This window comes from Micromys minutus (genome assembly GCF_963924665.1).
Source record: "Micromys minutus genome assembly, chromosome: 30".
NCBI classification, from domain to species: Eukaryota; Metazoa; Chordata; class Mammalia; order Rodentia; family Muridae; genus Micromys; species Micromys minutus.
The window spans coordinates 3,620,886-3,637,851 of NC_137965.1; the positions used below are offsets into that span (position 1 = coordinate 3,620,886).

The 16,966-nt window shown below is 44.3% G+C and overlaps 1 protein-coding gene across 1 annotated transcript; it reads left to right on the forward strand.

The window, feature by feature from the left end:
- The first annotated feature begins 1,912 nt into the window (after positions 1–1,912).
- On the forward strand, positions 1,913–12,164 carry ABRACL (ABRA C-terminal like). The gene is made up of 3 exons (XM_080942002.1): positions 1,913–2,031; positions 5,779–5,845; positions 11,760–12,164. The coding sequence occupies exons 2-3, from the start codon at positions 5,785–5,787 to the stop codon at positions 11,942–11,944; spliced, it is 246 nt and encodes an 81-aa protein (XP_080798128.1). The 5' UTR covers positions 1,913–2,031; positions 5,779–5,784; the 3' UTR covers positions 11,945–12,164.
- The last annotated feature ends 4,802 nt before the right edge of the window (positions 12,165–16,966 follow it).

Here is a 16,966-nt window from a genome sequence, read left to right on the forward strand (position 1 = left end):
TTGTTTGTTTGTTTTTGTTTCTTGAGTTAGGATATTCCTGTGTAGTCCTGGCTGTCCTGGAACTCATTCTGTAGACAAGGCTGACCTCGAACTCAGATCGACCTGCCTCAGCCACCTGAGTGCCAGGATGAAAGGCGTGCATGACTGCCTGTCCATTCTGCTTACCCAACGCAGGAGTAAAACAGCCCCCCATGTACTGGGCCCTCCATCAGTCATTCCTCAAGAGAATGACCTCAGAGACGTGCCAAGAGGCGAATGAATCTGATGGAGGCGCTCTTTCCTGAGGTTCCCGCCTCCCAGACAACCCTAGTTTGCGTTAAGTAGAACAACAACTAACCAGCACACATCATGGGGCTGGGGAGGGCTTGGGCATCTGATGTTTGCAGCTATGGGTTTCCTTTGTTTAGGGAAAGTGCAGAGTAACTGCACTTTTAAAGCACCAAGGTGGCTCTTTGTCCCCCAGCTCCATCTGCAGGACATCTTTAATTACCACAGAGGGAACCCTGCGTACAAAGGGTGTCACTGTTCAGTTTCCTATCCGGTAGCAACAACACGTCTACCTGTTTTTGTTTTTCCTGTGGTTTTGCCCTTTCTGGACATTTTGTTGCGTGAAATATAAATAACAACCCCACACTACCACTGGCAAGGCACCGGTGGACAGCCAGCCGGTTCTCATCCCGGCCGACTCTCTGCTCATGTCCCCAGCCATCCCCCCCATCTACCACCCCCCAGGCCTGGTTAGCTGTCATAAATCCCTGTAACCCGGTAAAATCACAACTCTAGAGGCTCGTAGTTTACCAGTCAGCTTTATATCGATAAATTCTCAATCCACGAAACCTCCGCACAGTGAACTCAATTGAAATGAACACAAGCTATGCACCCAGATGGACAAACACACCCTACTTGGTATTTACTTATTATTCTAAGACATCCCCAGTACCGATGGCTCCCAGGGCTGTGTGGTTCTGGCTCCTCTTCCTCTCCTGTAGGTTCCATCTTGTCTCCTCCTCTTCCCTTCCTCTGTCTCCCTGTGCTCATCTCTAAAGTTCCCAGCCCACCTTCCTTTTCCACTGCCCAATCACAGGCTCCCGTCCTATCTTGTGCCTGCCCTCACCTGCATATAGACAGCAATCCACATTTCCCCCTTTTTGTCCAGTTAAAAGCCTCTTTCCTCTCAAATATAAGTTGAACACAACTATTACCATTTTGTAAATTATAAAGTACAAAATACACCTAACACCCAGCCCATTGTTTTGGTCAATGAAATAGGACACTTTATTATCTACCCTAACTTTAAAAAGGCTTTTACTTTCATATATGTGTTATGTCCTGGTTTTAGCTTGTATACTATCTGAAAACTATCCTCTCAAATATATTCTCTCAATACTAAGTAGCCCGAGTTGACTATGAGAATATAACTAGTCTTCAATCCCATCAAAAATCCGAGAACCTGAAAATTTACATTTGAAATGTAAACACAGAGAATATCCAATAAAAATCATTTAAAAGATTTTAAAGAATGCAGGTGCTTGTAAATTGGACAGTTCTGAGGTTTTGTGTGTGTTTTGCCTTGTCTTGAGCCTCTCGCTCTTAGCATACAGACCCCATGTACATCTGTTTTCCTAGGAAACCTCAGTGTTTAGCACGCCGGGGGCGTTTTCTCTCTTGTTGGGTGAGATATTCTGGCGGAAAACCACGATGCGTTAGACTGTGAGCCCCGACTGAGTAGGACTGCGAGAGGTGATGGTACTTTATGTCTGCATTCCTAGAAGCAGCCTCCAGCTCTGGCGTCTGCGCTGGTTTCCTCCTCCTAGGCGTGTCCCCGGAGAATGGGCGGCCCCTTTCCAGACAGCACTTGGTCTTACTAGCCCCCCACGCCTCTCCTTGTCCCCTCCCTCCTCCTCTGCAGCCGTCCTCTCCTGCCCGGGCCACTTCCTTCTCTGCCTGTTCCTCCCCAGGGCGCGGAAGCCTTGTGCAGTGTTCAGACCCACGCGGCACCAGCTCATCAGTGAAGAAGGAAGCGATCGGGAGGTGAGCTAGTCCAGGAAGGCGCTGGGGGGAGGGGGGAGCTGTACCCGACGCCTGGGGACGCTGAGTCCCGGGTGGAGGGCGAGGAGCCTGCAGTGCAGCTAGAGGGGCCTGGGGCACACGCCCCCTGTACCCCACTCGTGGGCATCCCACTCGGCCGGCACACTTCCGCACTGGGCCCACGTGACGTCTTGCCGGCCGGGGGCGGTCCGGGAAAGGAGCAGCCCCAATCGATGTTTGCAGCAGTGCAGATGCTTTGCACCTTGGCCTCGTCTTGCTGGGGTGGGGGGCTGGGGTGAGGGGACGGGGTGGGGAAGGGCTGGAGGGCATCCCGGGGGCACTGGAGTGGGGTCGTGACATTGCTCTCTGCAGTGCGGAGGGCAGGTGAGTGAGGGAACGCCGGGCTGTGCCTTTGGGTAGGGGACCGAGGGACGGGGAGTCGCGAAGACAAAGGCCTCCGGGACGAAGCCCTTGTGGTCCCGGGTTCCGCAGCCCTATGCAGTTTAGGGGTGAGGGAGTGGAATACACCAGGCCCCCCGGATTTGGGGATCCATATTTGGCAAGACCCCAAACTTGTAGGAGGCATGACCAAATATGGAGTCTTGCCGGAGCCAGCGAATAGGAAGAAAAGTGAGCCTCTGACCCGCGCCAGCTGTTAGTGATAGAAGCGGGACTGGAAGACCGCCCAGCTCGCGTGTAAAGTTGGCTGCCGGTTCTCGGGGAGGCGACTCCAGAAGGCTTTATTTCCTTGGCCCATTGCCCTCTGGAGTTTTTAAAAACAACCAGCGAAGGCTCCTGACGTACCTTTCCAAATGAAGCTTTCTAGCGTGTGCCCAGCCCTTTGTGAGCAGCACCCAGACTGCCTAATTAGAGTCTGTGACAGTGAGACCGTCCGGCTAACATCTGCCGCTGCCATTCTTCTGGCCCAGTCTCTCACAGACAGGCTCTTTTTCTTAGGCTTGCTCGGCTTATGCCCTCTCATTGTTCTTGAGCTCTCCCCCTCCAGTCGAAGGTTTCTCTCCTGCTTTTAGACTGCCACGGGCCTTCCGAAGATTGTATAATGTGAATATTTTCTTCTTTGTGCCCCTCCCATAATAAATGACTAAAGCCTGCCGAGTTGTGTATGCAGCAGTAAACCTATTATTTCCCTGTTCATAAGGGTCCAGACGGGGAGCTTTTTTCATGCTTTGTAAATGATCAGCCTTAGTAAGTACTCAGTATATGATATTACGTAAGGATACACTATTACATTAGGTTCATTTGCATAACAGCAAAAGAAGGGGAAGAAATGGCAAGATAGTGTGTTGGGAGCAGGGCTTGCATGGCTTTTAGCCATTGTGAGCTTGTTTCATTCCCAATAAAATGAGATAAATAACAAGTACTTTGACCAGATTCTGATCCCTGTGACCCGCATGGAAAAACCCACAAGTTGTGTCTGACCTTCACATTTACGCCCTTCCCCAAATAAATAAATGTAAAAAAAGATTTTTACATAGGAATTATGAATGAACTCAGCTAAAGAACCTGGTACGTAATTTCTGTGATTACAGTCTCAGGTTCTACCACGCCCAACCTTTTTATGTAGGTTCTGGGGCTCATGCTTGTAAAGCAAGTGTTTTACCAACTGAGTCCTCTGCCCCCAATCTGTTTTTCTGTTGTGTCTGTTCATCCTAAGCAGCAGAACAACACCAAACACTAGGGCTATGCGTATAAGTTTATTATAAGGATGCTAGTTATATTTTGTTTGTTTGCTTTTAAATAACAGGCTGTTAAGCTAACATTTGGATCAATAGTCTTTAGCATGTAAGTAACAGAAACTCATACACATGCTACACATTATAAACAGGGGAAATATCATTGGTTTATAAAATCAGAAGTTCCAGGATTGGGGGCAGACTGAGTCATTGCTATGATTTTCTCTGCTGGGTTTCCCATAGGGTGACCACATACACCACAGTTGTAAATGTGCCTATTAGAAATAGTGGAAAGGGAGTTATTTACTAGTAGTCTAGCAACATTGCAAAGTTTGAACTTGACAATTTCGAATGACAGCATTTGTTCTCAGACTTCTATATGTGTGCCCCTCCCCCCACAACACATTTTTAAAAAACCTTAAAAACAAAAGAATTATATGAATTGACCCAGATTAGGAGCCTGATGCCTTTAACCTGTCCTGCTGACTCTGGGTCACTTCTGGAGCTGAGGGCCATGCTCTGTCCACATGCTTTAGAGTAGACAGGGAAGTGCTGTCCCTAAACAAAACTGCTGGTGCCAGAGTGGGAAAACAGTTCTGGTCCCACGAGACAGCAACTAGCCACCACAGGCACAGGCTTATTCCTACCATTCTTCCATACCTCCTCATACCTAGCTTTTTAGTATCACTTTTAAACTGTACCTTGAAATTACATAATTACGCTCTCACCAATACAAAGGTCCCAAAACAGTTTAGTTGGACAGCATGATTTTTAATCATAAGCGGTGGAGTTCCATTGAATTGAAGAGTTTACAGTCACTCATCCTAAAAGCCATCAGGAATTAGTAAAAATCCATCTGGATGAACTTGTTTCTTCCAAGTCATCACCTTGAAGACAAGAGTACCAGAGCCCCCCCCCCCCCTTTCAGCCACCATTCAGCCTGCAGAGACTCTCCTGGGAAAGCAGGTTGAATCTACACCTCTCTGGCTCCCTTGCTCACACATGCTAGTCTCCGCTGCTTCCATCCCCCCACCCACTTGCTAGTTCTTGTTAGTTCATGAAAATGCATTTATTTAACCTCTCCTCTTGGTGCCAAAAAAGAGTATTTAAGTCTGTGGAGAGAAACTTACCTTGTAGTGAGGAAAGCCCAGAAATCAGTAATTCCACCAGGATGAAATGAACCAGGCACCCAGTGCCAGGGGAACTCCGCAGGTTAGAGGGCTCTCTGGAGAATGGTACATCCAAGCTGGGAATGATTTATGAGATGTAGAAGTGGGGATGGTAATAAGTTGAGCAGAAGAAAGAAAGCAGAGAAGGCGCCAGCGATATTTGACGAATAGAGACTCGTGTAGTTATGGATTGGCATTCGAGTGTACAACCGGACGAGACTGGAAAGGTCAGAATCTGGACTCCAGAAGACTTGGCAAGCCACAGCAGGATTTAGCAAGACCTAGCAGGCTCGGCTCTTAGCCTGCACTCTTCTTGTTGGGACCATGAATGGGCCTTGTCACAAGCTAATCACAACAGTGGGCTGACTCCAGAGAAGGCTGTGGCCCTCCTGTATGGGAAACGGATGTTATTGCATCTCCACCTCCTCTGCAGTGTCTTTGTCTTTCTCCTTTGTCTCCAAAATATTCTATCTGCTCTTACCTCTTCTGCCTTCCCCATGATCCCCAAGGACCCCCCCCCCCCCCGTAACACCTTAACCCACCATCCAGGGAGTGCTCACCACATTGCTGTTCACTGGAGGTTACCTTTCGCAGTTTTGTGGTGCCTAGCGGAGCTCTGTGACAAGCTGTGCATGGAGTAATAATAGTGTTGTGAGGCCAAAGGCCATTTTCTCCTTAGTGGCCAGTAGTAGGTCACAGGAGTGGGGCAACACAGAGGGAAGTCCCTTAGGTAGAGAGAAAGCAGACATATTGGTGCACTAGACTTCATACTAATAGAAAAGAGGTATGGCCAGCAATAGTGACACATGCTGCTTGAATAAGCTCGGGCTGCTGCCTGCCTGCTGGAGTACAGAAATGGCTGAATATAAACTTCCTTTCTCTTCCAGCCAGCAATGAACGTGGAACATGAGATCAACCTCCTAGTGGAGGAAATTCATCGTCTGGGTTCCAAAAGTAAGTATCCTAACGCAGAACGTTTCTCCTGAGCGTACCGCAAGACCAGCATTCCAGAGAGGCCACGTAGGGCTGAGGACAGTGGCGCAGTCTGCCCACAGCCTGAGGTGGTAACTGTTCTTAGCTATCAAGGGATGTTTGAGACACGGGGCTATGGGGGTTTCCGAGGCAGAGAATAGTTGAAATGTTTGCTTTTTAAGTTGAAAAAAATCACTGAACTTCTGCTTTTTGGTTCACATTAAGGTCTGGTGTTTGATTTATATCAAAGTGGTTTGTTGCTGTTAAAATCATGGTTTTCCATTTTATTTTGCTCCCATTTCATAAATTTACAAGTGACTAGAGATTTAGACCAAATCTAAGCAAAAAAAAAAAAAAAAATATATATATATATATATATATATATATACACACACACACATATACATCTATCTATCTATCTATCTATCTATCTATCTATCTAGATATATATAAAATTGTCCTATTAGTTTGTCCTCTCTAGAGAAACAATTTATAGAATGAATCTTCATATGTATAGAATTGGATTTATTCGAATGGCTTCACAAGCTGCTGTCCAGCAATGGCCGCCGACCAGTAGAAGGTTCAAAAATCCAGTCATTCAGTCCACAGTGCGTCCTTCTTCTGTGGCCTTTGTATTGGCTGCACCAGAAGGTGTGGGCCGGATTAAAGGTAGATCTTCCTGCTTTAAAGATTAAAGTGGGTCTTCACCCTATAAATAATTTAATTAAGGAGGGGGGGAACCCTCACAGGTGTACCCAGCCACTCATGTTTTATTTAAAGTTAATTCCAGGTGTTGTCAGGTTGACAACTAAGAGTGGTCATCACAACTATGTGTACAGTTCTAAGCATAAAAGTAAAATCAACTTTTAAACTTGGGGGGGGTAGGGGAAGGGGTGTCTTTGTCTTTAGTGTCCAAGCAGCTATTGTGATGACAGCTATGTGTAAACTGGTGTGTTGGTGTCTTTCTCCTGAGCTGTGCTGAGGTGGTTGTACTTGTAGCAAGAACTATTGCTATGTTTAGATTCTCGAGGACATATGAATGTAAGAACAGTGGGCGGACTCAGCAACACTGTGAGAAAAAAAAAGTTATGCTATTATGGCTTAATTCTTCTAAGAATTCTTTGTTTATAAATTACATTTGTTTTACTGTAGTGGGATAGATGCTCTTTAAAAATCCTATTAATTAAGCCGTTTATTCTTAGTATCTCTTGTATTAGTTTTCTTCCTTTCCCGTGTACATTGTGCATGGCTGTGTTTGTGCATGCAGAAGCCAAATGTTAATCTCTCTGCCGCTCCTTGGGACTCTTCTTGAGTTGTCTTTTGAGACAAGCTGTCTCACTGGGGTGTTGGCTCACCAAATAGACAAAGCTGAGCAGCCAGCGAGCCCCAGGATCTTCCTGTCCTATCCCCTCACTGTGCACCCCCCATTCTAATTCGGGTTCTGCCGATTGCGTTCAAGCCCTGATGCTTGCCTGGTCTGTGCTCTCTCTAGTCAGTTGTCTCCTCAGACCCCTGTATTTGCTGTAAACAGTTACCACGAATGCACGAATGTAGCCGTGGTAAAGAAAGATGTTTAATACTAGGACACATTTCCTTTTTTTTTTTTTTTTTTTTATGGTACAGGCATCTGATGAGGTCTTGCTAGGCTGCACTCCAGATGCTGGCTGGCTTCAGTCCTTTCTGGAGGGCTCTGAGGAGACTGTAGTTCCTTCTAGTTCACTTTACCTTCTGGAGCTGCTCTCCTTTGTCTTCCAAACCAGCAACGGCATGGGGAGTCGCTCACACTGCAGGCTTTACTCTTGCGTTCTTAAGAAATCTCATGACTCCATGAATTGCACCCAAATGATCCAGAATGATGTCTCATTTTAGAGCCCTTTTTAACCACATCTGAAAAATTCCCTTTGCCATGTAAGGTAAGGTACTCGCAGGTTCTACAAATTAGAACACGGGTTTATTCTTTCTGCCCGCTTGGGTAGTCCTGAGATCGAATTCACGATAACTGACAGGCTAGGCAGGTGCTCCACCCCCGAGCCAGTCCCAGCCTCCTCCTCCTCCTGGAGTCTCTTCTTGTCACTTTATTTTGACAGCATAACCGAAATGTTAAGATAGAGCTGTATGGAATAGTGGAGGTTCCAGTCACATGGGTTTAATGATTTTGTCACCGACTAATGTTGCTCTCCCATACGTGCCAAGCCTTCATGAGTATAAGTGACAGAGGCACCTTCCTTTTCCTTTTTCTTAACTGATGAAGGGAGATAAAAACCGATAAGGCAATTATGGGGGGGGCTGGCTGGACTGTGATGGCTATAGAATCTCCTCCCCTTACGTGGATAAGCCTTGAGTCATGTAGGACTTGGAAACAGTTTAGACGCAGGTTAGTTGAAGAACTTGGAATGGGAATTAGTTGGTGTTTGCATAGGACTCTGAGAAGACACAAGATCGTGTAGTTTATGAACGTTTAGGTCCCTGATCAAATCAAGTCTGGGGAGGCTCGTTTCCACTAGTGCCACCCCTTATTGTGCCGCCCACCACCCACATCCCTAGGGTCTCTCTAGCTCCAGCTGGGTCACAGCACTTGGAATCACTGTGTTGTTTGGATTGTTCAGAGCCAATTTCCAAAAATTTGTAGACTGTTCCTATTCATGCAGCCTGGTGTTCATTGGTCTGGTTGAACTAGCTTTAAGAGTCTAACTTTTGCACTTCTTAAAGAGTGTGTGTGCCCCACCCGGGCTGTCTGAAATTCCACTTCAGAATGAACAGTTTTACAATTACCATACCATCCACGTGCATGAACATGCTCAAAAATTCACAGCTTCACCAGGACACCTTGACTTTATTGTTGGCAAAGGATGGGAAATCATATACAGAACTATGTCATTTTTTGACATGTTATTGTTAATTATTTAAGTTGAGCCTGGACTGATTCTGATTAATCTGCATATGGTGTAGGAGCTCCGGCTGGCACTTGATGAAGGAACGTTTTATCTGTTTCTTTTAAAGTCCTAATCTCTAAAGTCTCATTTTTCATACAGTTAACAAAGATGAAATGGAGAAGATGATTTCTTGGAGGTCTAAATCCACCCAACAAGGAGATACAGAATCAAAAAAGGAATTCCGTTTCAGGCCTTAAGGTCTTCTTGAGGCTTGGAAGATGGACATACTGGAGATGTACTAGGTTAAGAGCATGGGTTTAGCTAGGTGTGACGATCTTGCCGGTAATCCCAGACCTTGGTATTGCAAGGTCACCCTGGATCACCAAGGCCTTGTCTTAAAAGAAGGTGAAACAGAAATATGGACCCTGTCAGACTCTCTGGGAATGAATTTGGTTCCTTTCATACTTACTGGGTGATCTTGTACATTTTATTATGTTTCTCTGTCTTGGTTTGTGTAATAGTAATGCTTCAGTAATTCAGACTCTTTCTCTTTTTTTGCATTTTAAAGTCTCTACTTTCTTAATGTTGCTTTGTTTTATTTAACTTGGGGCAGTTTAATTGGATATAAAGTAATGGTGCTTTTCAAAACTAATAGTGTCTTTTCTTACACGAAATGAGGACTGAGTGCATTTTAATGACTGTAAATTCATTTAACAGTTCTAGGAACATAGCAAGGACTCAATAAACATTGGCTATTGTTACTAAAGTTTATGGTATGTGCTTCGATAAATACGCAGATTAGCATGAAGAGATTACTAATGATTGAGAAAATTGTGAAGGAAGCCTCAGGGAAGATTATAGTTGACTCTGTCCTAATAAAGTATTTAGGTAGCAAACAGGGTTGTCTTAGGGGTTCATTGCTGTGAAGAGATACCATGACTAAGTCAGCTTTTACAAAGGACAACATTTAATTAGGGCTGGCTTACAGGTTCACAATCATTATCATCATGGTGGGAAGCATGGTACCATGGAGGCAGACATGGTGCTGGAGGAGCTGAGAGTTGTACATCTTGATCCAAAGGCAGCAGAAGGAGACTCTCATCTGTAGATTGCAGCCAGGAGGAGGGTCTCTTCCGTATTGGGCAGAGCTTGAGCATAGGACCTCAAAGCCCACCCTCACAGTGACACACTTCCTCCAACAAGGCCACACCTATTCCACCAAGGCCACACTTCCTAATAATGTCACTCCATGTGAGCCAAGCATTCAAGCACCTGAGTCTATAGGGACCAAATCTATTGAAATCACAACAAGAGTCTAGGATGCTGGGTTGATCCATCAACCTGGGTACAGTTACAAAAGCCAGATCTTGGGCATTTTGGCAAAAGCAGACTGTTAATTATGATTAGATCCAAACATGAAATGAAGTCACAGAAGACCAGGCAAGCATTGAATGCTCAGTCCAGAGGGGTGATTTTACTTTGAAGGTGACTGGGGACCATTGAAAGATAAACTTAGAATAGTAGCTGTCAGATCAGCATCTTATAAAATGTCTTCCAATTTTATTTCCGACTAATGTGAATGGTACATTGGGGGTAAACCTAGGGAAAGAGGGGCTGGTAAGGAGTAACCTGAGGTTACCTGGGTGAGAAACACTGAGGACTTCAACTGAGCAGCACGTGGTCATTAGAGATGCACAGATACAATTACAAAGACACAAGAAAGGCATAGGCACCTGGGCCTTTGTCAGACTGAAGGATGGGAGGGAAGGACAACTTTAGGATTATACCCACATTTCTGCTTTTGGTGCCTCTAAAGAAAAAAGATGTATTATAAATTGGGGTTTACTATTCTGGGAACTTTTTTAAACAGCTTAACTGATGTCTCTGAATCCCGGTAACAAGCCTGTCCACTTCCCTCTCACCTTCATTGGCCGGATGGGAGAACAGGTCAGCACTTGAAGGCTCTCCAAGGCCACCTCGAATCTTTATCTGTATCCATCCATCAGCAGTTGGGCAAACAGCAGAGATACTTTCCTCCACCTGATTGTTTTGTTTTTTTAACACATATTTTATAAACTGCCATCCAAATGAAATAATCTTGTAAAAATAATTTCTGGGTCTCCCCCTGGGAACTAAGATTCGGTGGCAATAAAGGGGAGAAGAAGATGGTTTGTTTTAAGACCTTCAGTGCAACTCTGAACACTCTTGAATATGTCCAGAGAATGCTCTCTCCTTTCAGTTTGTTGTCTTTATTAATGACAACCAACACATGTATTTTTATTTATGTTTAAACATATTTATGTTCTTATTTTAAAATAAAAACCTGCATGGGTGTTTTTCCAGCGTATACATCTGTGCACCTGATGCATGCCTGGAAGCTCATGGAAGTCAGGAGAGGGCATCGGATCCCCTAGAACTGGAGTTGGAGGTAGTTGTGAGTTACCACGTGGGTGCTGGGAATCAAACCCCAGGCCCTCTGTAAAAACAGTCAGTGTTCATTGCTTCTGAGCCACCTCTCCAGTCCCAACTAACAATTTTGAAAATCAAAAGTGAAAACCTTATCTACAACCTTAGTAGTAGTGCAGCATTTTTCCGTTTTTTTTTTTTGTTTGTTTGTTTGTTTTTTTGTTTGTTTGTTTGGTTTTTGTGTGTGTGTGTGTGTGTGTTTTAAACTTTGAGGCTGGGTCTCACAGTGTGGCCCTGGATGGCTTAACATTTGCTATGTACACCAACCTGGCTTTGATCTCATAGAGATCTGCCTGCCTCTGCCTCTTGAGTGCTGGGATTAAAGGTGTGTGTCACCATGACTGACCACATTCACCTTTTATAAAGGCTTCTTTCTGTCCTTTGAGGTTTTGTATAGAAAGCCTACTGTGTTCATTCTGCTACTTCAGGGTAGGAAGAGGTTCAGTGTTAAATTCAAATCCTGGTTACCCCTGGTTAGGTGTTTCCTAACAGAAGATGTTCCAAGTTTGCCATGCATGGAGGCAAGACATTTACTAATATCGTGTTTCTCCAATTAGATGCTGATGGAAAATTAAGCGTGAAGTTCGGGGTCCTCTTCCGGGATGACAGATGTGCCAATCTCTTTGAAGCATTGGTAGGAACCTTGAAAGCTGCAAAACGAAGGAAGATCGTTACATACACAGGAGAACTACTTTTGCAAGGAGTTCATGATGATGTTGAAATTGTATTGCTGCAAGATTAATGTGGTTTGCATAGCTTTGTGTATCTGGTAAACTGGAGTAATTAAGTTAAAAGACAAACATGAACTTCCTTATGTATTTTTATAGAACTTTGTAAACAAAAGGGGACTTGTTGAGAAGTCCTGTTTTTATACCTTGAAGTAAAAACATTACAATGTAAAATAAACAAAACCTATTTTTTTTTTCTTAAGAAGGTAATTGGGAAATGTAGGCAGTGAAACATTTTTGGAGGTGTGAAAAAATTTGTGTTTTCTTAAACCATTCTTAAGACAATTTCTACAGGCCCTTGACGTTCTGTCAAGGCGAGAAGCAAACTGGAGACCAGCTGCCATGAAAAATGTTATGTTTTATGTAATAAAAAAAAAAAAAAACCATGTAGCTGCCTTTAAACTTCCTGATAGCTGTGTTTTATCTTTTAAGTACAAATGTGCCTCTTACTGATGAGTTTTTGTATCGAAAATAGGTCACTGTAGTGACCTTAATTTAGAAAACAATCTTAACCCCACAAAATTAAACAACTAAGACCGGATAGTATTATTGTAATGGATACAAACTTAACCTTGAGTTAGGAGATGAGGCAAAAAGGAAACCTTTCCACTGCTCAGTTAGGTTCAAACAATATGCGGCCATCCGCGACTGCGCTTTGCGGCCACAGCGCGTGGGTGGAGATGATGGTGAGAATCGAGCAGCGTAGAGTCGGCGAAGGCCACAGTGTCCAAAGTGTGCATCATAGAGGAAGCAGAGGGTGCACTGGGAAGTGATGGAAAGTGATGGTGGGAGGGGGATGGGAGGGGGATGGGACAAATGAGGTGGATGGCTGCAGCAAAGGCGAGGGGGGCGAGGGGGGCGGCGAGGGCGTGCACTAGCAAGGCGGGGCCTTATTAAAGGTGAGCCTGGCCTGCATTTCCTTCCTGGCACTTACTAAGTAGACCAGCCTGGCATCACATTCGCAGACATTTGCCCCCCCCAGTGCTGGGATTAAAGGCGTGTATCACCACACCTGAGGCTGCATTATTAAGATGTAACAGTTCAAAGTTTACGTCTTAATAGTGGGTCGTAAAGAACTACAAGAAACAGTTTGAGAAGCACCACTAATTTTGCAGTAACTCTTGAAGTTCTACAGCAGTATCTTATGTATTGAAATTATAAGGCGATCTCATTATAGCCTGTCAATATGGTGAACGGCTGTTGTTGAATATTGGCTAAAGATATGTAAGACTTTTGCATATGCAAAGTTCATTTTGTTTCCAACAGAGATGATCCAACCATGCTTTGGAGTCCGAATTTAAAAATAAGCTAAAAAATTGAAGGATTAATTGTACCACTTACATCTAGATTTCCCTAGCGTCTGGAATATGCCCATGACTCTTGTTGGGTAAGCCCCTGAAATGACAAATTATAAAAACATATGATAACCTGTGTTATTGAGTTTATTATTGTGGCCCTCTGTGTCTAGAGAAAGCCAAGAGAAACATACTATCTTTACTTATCTATAGGTTTCCTTTTCCTTTAAAAAAAATCAGTTATAAATAACTCTTCAAAGAAAACCAGCTCCTCAGGAGGCTTTGCTGGTGAGAAATCAAGAAACAAGCTTTTCTGGAGGATGACTCAGTGTGAAAACCCCACCTCCTGTAGGCTCTCTCTCTGGTAGCCTCAACAAAATTTCTTTAAGAAAAAAAAAATTTTTTTTTTTTTTTTTTTTGCTACATGTCCCCTTCGAGTTACTATTTATTTAGATGCTTTCATTTAGACAAAATGGAAATCTACTTAGCTATGTGAAGGGGCCAACTCTCAGGGTTGACATGGGGCATTCAGGAAGACACAGGATCTCATGAAATTCCTAAAAGAGTCCTGGCAGAGCAGCTTGAGAGGAGGAGGACTCCCTATCACAGGGCGTCTGAATGGCTTTTGTACTCCCCACCCCCATCGTTTGTAGCTTTTCAACACCTAGGTTCTCTGGCAGTCTGATTCTGTAGGTCCAGATGTAACCCAGGCATGTTCCTGAGGATCTTTCGATGGCATTGGGGCTGCCACATTGGTACCTCTTTGTCATATTCATCTTTTCTCTAACTCAGTTGTAGAAGTGGGGCCTTTCGTATGCCTGCTCTTGTTCTGAATAACGACTTGGAGATTTTTATATTTATTAAGAGCTTCGGACACTACAGCTGGTCAGGTTCTGAGCTATCCTAAGAAGACAATGCTGTCCTGGCCTACTTCCCAGTTGCCTGACCCATTGTTGGCCATCTTAGTCTCTCCTGCACCTCCACTTCCATTCGAGTCCCAACAGCAACTCCTCTGGTCCCCACTTGAGACCCTCTCTCTCTCTCTCTCTCTCTCTCTCTCTCTCTCTCTCTCTCTCTTTCTGTGCACAGTTCTGTCTACTGCTCTCCTTGCCTAGCTATAGGCTGTTCAGCTCTTTTTTAACCAACCAGAAGGTGATGGAGAACCATTGTTTTACAAAATACCAAAGTGTGGAGTGCAACCAGAACTCTGGGTGCTGAAATTATCTTGGAATACACAGTGCACAGAAACACCCTCCAACAGTCATCTTAGTCCTTGCTGTTTCCTGTGGCGTACGTCTCTACATCCGAGTTCAAATGCCTGAGGAAAGTATTGGGCAACAGGTGCAGTGTTGCCATTAGACGGGAAAAGTAATTTCTAATGTTTCAGTGGGCGACAATAATTAACTATCACATTAAGTACTTGAAAATAATGAGAAGAGAGGATTTAAAAAAAAATGTTTTCACCACAAAGAAATGAGAAGTGGTTGAAGTACTAATCATCTTGATTTAATAATGCATGTATTAAAATATCACAGCGTGCCTTGTAAATGTACACTGTTATCAGTTGTTCATTACAGCCAAACCAAAACAGATGCTCAGTTTGTCCACATTGACAACTTTATCTCCCAAGCCACTTGTGGGTCAGGGCCAGCCAAAGATTGATTGGGCCAGCTGGCTAGCCCTGTTCTGATTAGTTATGGCTGTAGCTGTGGTGAGGGCAGGGATAGAGTTCAGAGTGTGGTTAGAGATACTAGAGATCTAAACATTCTACATAGAGTCTCAGTGCTGAGAATTTAAAAGGCCTGTAGATTTGGCAAGGCAGACTGACTGTATTCTAACAGCCTTTCCTTATAATGTCATTGTGATTTATGAGAGTAACTTCTAATTTAGAGGACATAGTTACTCCTGTTAAGGGGGAAAAAAAAAGCTCCAAGTGGCTGGTATATTTTCTGTATCTCTAATTGAGAAACTATATAATATATAGAATATAAAAATTCATCGCCTAGATTCAGCAGAGATTTTAAATGAGTTTACATCTCAGTCACAAAGAATTTTTATTCTAGGGGGCTGGAGAGATAGCTCAGTGGTTAAATGACTGCTCTTCCAGAGGCCCTGAGTTAGATTCCCAGCAACACATGGAGGCTCACAACCATCTGTAATGAGATCCGATGCCCTCTTCTGGTGTCTCTGAAGACAGTGACAGTGTACTCATATAGATATAATAAATGAATCTTAAATCTTTTAAATTTTAAGATACAAGTGTATAAAAGTCAACTATGTCTTCAGTATATAGAAAACTCAGGGTACGCACAATTTCCTGGATCCCTGAAAATGTCCACAGCAACTGTGGTTCCTTATGGGTGCTCTCAGCCTACAGGCTAGAACAAATCTGTGGTGTAACAGCACATTCCTGGAATGCCGGATGTGGGGCAGCCTGCATTTGGGTCTGAGGGTTTGCTCAATGGCTTTACTTCTTGGAGATGTTCTAACATATCTTCTATTTGGACCTGGGCAAGTCTGCTGGCTAGCTTTATAGCAACATGACAGAAGCTGAATCCATCTAAAAGGAGGCAGCCTCAGTTGAGAGAATGCCTCCATGAGGCCCGGCTATAAGGCATCTTAATTAGTGACTGATGGGAAAAATGCCCATCCCATTGTATATGGTCTCATCCCTGGGCTGGTGGTCCTGGGATCTATAAAAAGTCAGGCTGGGCAAACCACGAGGAGCAAACCAGTAAGCAACACCCCTCCATGGTTTTGGCATCAGCTCTTGCCCTGCACGAGTTCCTGTCCTGACTTCCTTTGAGGCTGAACAGTGATGTGGAAGGGTAAGGCAAATAAACCCTCTCCTCCCCTATTTGCTTTTAGACATAGTGTTTCATTGCACTAATAGAAGCCACAACGAAGACAGCCGACTTAAACCATTCCCAAAAGAAAAGACTAGAAATATCTAGTGATTTCTGAGGCTAATTCATAAATGGCCATGGGGTCGTGTCTCAGTCAGGGTTTCTATTCCTGCACAAAACATCATGACCAAGAATCAAGTTGGGGAGGAAAGGGTTTATTCAGCTTACACTTCCATATCGCTGTTCATCACCAAAGGAAGTCAGAACTGGAACTCAAGCAGGTCAGGAAGCAGGAGCTGATGCAGAGGCCATGGAGGGATGTTACTTACTGGCTTGCTTCCCCTGGCTTGCTCAGCCTGCTTTCTTATAGAACCCAGGTCTACCAGTCCAGGGATGGCTCCACCCACAATGGGCTGGGCCAGGGATGGCTCCACCCACAATGGGCTGGACCCTCCTCCCTTGATCACTAGTTGAGAAAATGCCTTACAGCTGGATCTCATGAAGGCATTTCCTCAACTGAGGCTCCTTTCTCTGTGTTAACGACAGCTTGTGTCAAGTTGACACAAAGCCAGCCAGTACAAGGGCTTTACCATGGCCTAGGCCTGTCTGAGGTTTGCTATTGAGTAGTGTTCCCATGTACTTAGAGAACAAGAGCAATGAAGATTTGGATGAAGGTAAAGTTTGGAGAGGGCATTGAGGGGCAGGTAATGACAAAGACCTAGAAGGTAGGGTACAGAATGGGAGTAAAGAGTAGGGTGGAGGCAGAGAGAGCAATCAAGTGGGAAGAAGGCAGCAGATGACCCTACACAGCCATTTGTCTGACTGTTCTAGACCTATTAATAGTTTTCAAAATAGGGTCTATGGATATTTTCTCCTTGAGAGTCCAATGCTGATG